This window comes from Adiantum capillus-veneris, chromosome 18, assembly GCF_014529385.1.
Source record: "Adiantum capillus-veneris isolate H3 chromosome 18, ASM1452938v2, whole genome shotgun sequence".
Taxonomy (NCBI): Eukaryota; Viridiplantae; Streptophyta; class Polypodiopsida; order Polypodiales; family Pteridaceae; genus Adiantum; species Adiantum capillus-veneris.
In genome coordinates, this window is record NC_140948.1 from 73,778,020 (window position 1) to 73,782,436 (window position 4,417).

At 46.7% G+C, this 4,417-nt stretch overlaps 1 protein-coding gene across 1 annotated transcript; it reads right to left on the reverse strand.

Moving 5' to 3' along the window:
- Positions 1-1,233: 1,233 nt before the first annotated feature.
- Positions 1,234-3,755, reverse strand: LOC147435875 (pentatricopeptide repeat-containing protein At4g18520, chloroplastic-like). Its single transcript, XM_086488791.1, has one exon. It carries the CDS (start codon positions 3,459-3,461, stop codon positions 1,716-1,718), a length of 1,746 nt encoding a protein of 581 aa, XP_086344917.1. The 5' UTR covers positions 3,462-3,755; the 3' UTR covers positions 1,234-1,715.
- Between the last annotated feature and the right edge of the window lie 662 nt (positions 3,756-4,417).

Here is a 4,417-nt window from a genome sequence, read left to right on the forward strand (position 1 = left end):
TCCTTCATAAACCGCACATGGGAACTTCCCAGAGACAGATATGCTCGCATAGCACTTGAGTTCTCTCGACAATTAGCCATACAAGGAGATACAACATGCTGGTATGGGGAGATGACATCATGGTTTCAGGCGCATGGGTTCAGCATAGATAGGCTACCACCATTCCAGTACTCATTGGATGCACCATCTCTCATTCTTACACAGTCGGAGATCACCAAGCTCATCCGCCAAGACCTGACCCAGCTAGACACCAGAAGGACATGGATACAACCAGCACAAGAATTGGGCACGAAGATGGCTTTCTACAGAGACCACCTTCTCCAACTTACGGAAGATGGTTTTGTGACGAGACCAAGATACATGGATACCCACTTGTCTCATGGAATACGATGTGCTATTGGCCAACTACGCACATCGTCTCACCAATTGCGGATTGAAACTGGGAGATACAGCGGAGTAATAGTAGAGGCTAGGACCTGCCCCTTGTGTGACATGGAACCGGAGACAGAGCTGCATTATACATGCCACTGCCCTGTCTACTACGAGATACGAGGCCGCTTCCATTGCCTGTTCAGAGAGGGTTTTGGACCACTCGCAAGAGTAATGGGATACGAAGATCAAAGATGCCTAGGTTTGTTCTTGCTCGAGCTACGCAGACACAGAGAGAGCCTGATGAATGGCAAGGCTAGCCAGTCTCAAAGACGAATCACAGACTTCTTCAGAGCAGACACAGGACAGCCGCAAGAGCCACTCCCACAACAAAGCTCCCCCTCGTCTCACACCAGCGGCACATTGATCGACCGAGCGATTCAACTGGGGAAATCCAGGCGCCCACGAGTACGAAGGACTACACAGCACTGATAGAGGCTACGTCAAAAGATTCGGAGCACACTGGCAGGCATGCACGACGCCCGGTCAGACTACTAACCATGGAGGAAATTGATGAGATTCACCAACGACCGATGCTAGATTTTTTGTAATAAACCACCCATTTTTGCTTAGTCTTTTGCTTAACTCACATCGACCAACCTAGGACCCCATAGTATATATCTTTGTTTTGTACTGTTGTTAGGTTATTTTCATTACTCTGACTTTGTATCAGATCCACCACCTTGTAACTTTCTGGTCTCATAGGTCACTATGGCCTTTTGAAGACGTTAATATAACATTTCATTTCTCTCTCTCTCTCTCTCTCTCTCTCTCTCTACACACACACACACATTCACGCAAACAGATGCAAAGATAAGCTATGGTAAAGTCCACCTCTAAAAGCAGAGGGTGCAGTCTACATGGATGTTCTGCTCTAGGCACAAATAATGATAGTCCCTTGCCCATGGAGCTCTTGCCAACATCAACACGAATCTACTCATGCTTGCCCAATGATGTTGATAGATTGCAGCAACGGGGAAACACTGTTCTATCTATGCATAATAGTGTGAGAGAGCAAAGGAGGGACCGGAAGGAGACTCAAGGAATCTAGAGAAACAGATATGCCACATGTCTTGAGCAAGCTATGACTGTCCATTTCTTTTTCCTCCGCAAGCTACCTTCTTCTCATCGCATTGCCAAGCACAACAATGCCTTCAAGATGACAGCATAGGTGATTTCATCTGGAGAGAGAGCCTCACTTCGCAATCACTGAAAACAGCCAGAGCTTCCTGGCCTTGCCTCTGATCGGCATATCCTGCAATCAATGCATTCCAAGAGTCCACGTTCTAGACAGCAAGCTCCTCGAGAACTTTTTGTGCTTTCTGAAGCACACCACATTTGGCATACATGTCGACCAAGGCATTGCCAAGCACGACTTCTTTTTTCAGCAGCCCCTGACTGACAATATCATCATGAATTTTCTTGCCCATATCAGCGTCTTGCGTAGTGCCACATACCTTCAAGATGCAAACGTACGTGATTGCATCAGGAGAGATGCCCTCACTTTGCATCCGCTGAAAACAGCCCAGAGCTGCCTCTCCGTGCCCCTGTTGGGCATATCCTGAAATCAATGCACTCCAAGAGACAACGTTTCGCGCAGGAAGTTCCTCGAGCACTTTTTGTGCTTCCTGAAGTACACCACATTTGGCATACATGTCAACCAAGGCATTGCCAAGCCTGACGTCTTTTCTCAACAGCCCCTGACTAACAATATCATCGTGAATTTCCTTGCCCATATCAGCGTCTTGCGTAGTGCCACATGCCTTCAAGATGCAAATATAAGTGATTGCGTTTGGAGAGATGCCCTCGCTTCGCATCCGCTGAAAACAGCCCAGAGCTTCTTGGCACTGCCCCTGTTCAGCATATCCTGCAATCAATCCACTCCAAGAGACCACGTCTCGGACAGGAAGCTCCTCAAGCACTTTTTGTGCCTTATGAAGTACACCACACTTGGCATACATGTTGACCAAGGCATTGCCAAGCACGACATCTTTTTTTAACAGCCCCTGGCTAACAATATCATCGTGAATTTTCTTGCCCATATCAGAGTCTTGCAGAGTGCCACACGCCTTCAAGATGCAAATGTAGGTGATTGCATTTGGAGAGATGCGCTCCCTTTGCATGCGCTGAAAACAGCCTAGAGCTTCCTGGCCCTGCCCCTTTTCGGCATATCCTGCGATCAGTGCGTTCCAAGAGACAACATTCCGGACAGGAAGCTCCTCAAGCACTTTTTGTGCTTTCTGAAGTAGACCACATTTGGCATACATGTCAACCAAGGCATTGCCAAGCACAACATCTTTTTTCAACAACCCTTGACTAACAATATCATCATGAATTTTCATGCCCATATCAGCATCTTGTGTACTGCCACATGCCTTCAAGATACAAATGTAGGTGATTGCATTTGGGGAGATGCCCTCATTTTGCATCCGTTGAAAACAGCCCAGAGCTTCCTGGCCCTGCCCCTGTTGGGCATATCCCCCAATCAATGCACTCCAAGAGACGACATTCCGGACACGAAGCTCCTCAAGCACTTTTTGTGCTTCCTGAAGTACACCACATTTGGCATACATGTCGACCAAGGCAGTGCCAAGCACGACATCTTTTTTCAACAACCGCTGACTAACAATATCATCGTGAATTTTCTTGCCCATATCAGCGTCTTGGGTAGTGCCGCATGCCTTCAAGATGCAAAGGTAGGTAATTGGATTTGGAGAGATGCCCTCGCTTCGCATCCGCTGAAAACAGAGGAGAGCTTCCTGGCCCTGCCCCTGTTGGGCATATCCCGCAATCAACGCATTCCAAGAGACGACATTGCGGACAGGAAGCTCATCAATGACTTGTTGTGCTCGAACAAGTGCACCGCACTTGACATACATACTGATTAACGTGTTCCCTAAGTATGCGTTTTTTTCAAGTAACCCACTATCGCGAATATCAGCATGTACCCTACTGCCTTGGTACAAATCCTTTTTCTTAGCACAGTCTTTAAGAGAGGTCACAAAAGAAAGAATCATTGTCTTCCGCTCCATGTTTGCTTGAGTAGCGGATACTGCTGCTATCTTAGCGGTGCTCTATGTGTGTGTGTGCGCGCGCGCGCGCGCGCCCGCGAATAAACAGAGGTTCTTACCTTCACCCCATCGCCCTCTCCTCTGGTATTATCGCGGGGTCAATTTGTGGCTTTTCTGTGGGCGACCAGCAAAAAAAAAAAACTGAATGAAATTCGACAGTCCTCCCTTGGAAAATGGGTTGAGTTGGACGCAAGCAGCGACTCATGCCATCCATGGCAGTGTGTAAGCTCTCGCCAGGCCAAAGCACCACATAAGAAATGGCAGGCACACATCGCTATGTACCTTATAGGCCAGATTTTTGGGAGATATGTACTAAAACGGCACCAACTAACGGCACCAACTATTTAGTGTAATGGTAAGGCATGTGGGTGTGTGGAAGGGTTTGTTGACAGTTGGGTCACACCGGGTATTAGCAGGGGGAAGTAGGGAGCAGAGATAATTCTTTGTCACACTCCAAGGAGGAGTAGCGATGACATAAATTTTGTTAAAGAGCTACAGGAACACAACATTCTTAGTGATTGAAGTCAAGAGACAAATGTGGTGGAATTCGATGCTCTTTAATCATAGCATAGCCCCTTCATTTTCAGTAGGACTAGTGGGGTCGATTGTAGCACTACGAGGGAGTTGGAAATCTACCAAAAAAAGGCAAATTCCATGCTCACTCCCCCTTGCTAGCCCCAAGTGCCACTCAGCTCTGAGTTCAAGCCGTTGCTAATAGAAAAACGAAAAAGATTAATATGATTTTTAACTAGTCTTGCTTGGTGGCATTGCTATAGAACATAACAGGGCATACGCAAATTGACATCAAGCATCTAGCATTGAAGGAAACAAGTAAAAATTGCATTGGCAAATTTTAAAAAAGAATTGCATATATGATGATTGATTACCTCTATAATTGTCTGTAAAATGGTCCGATT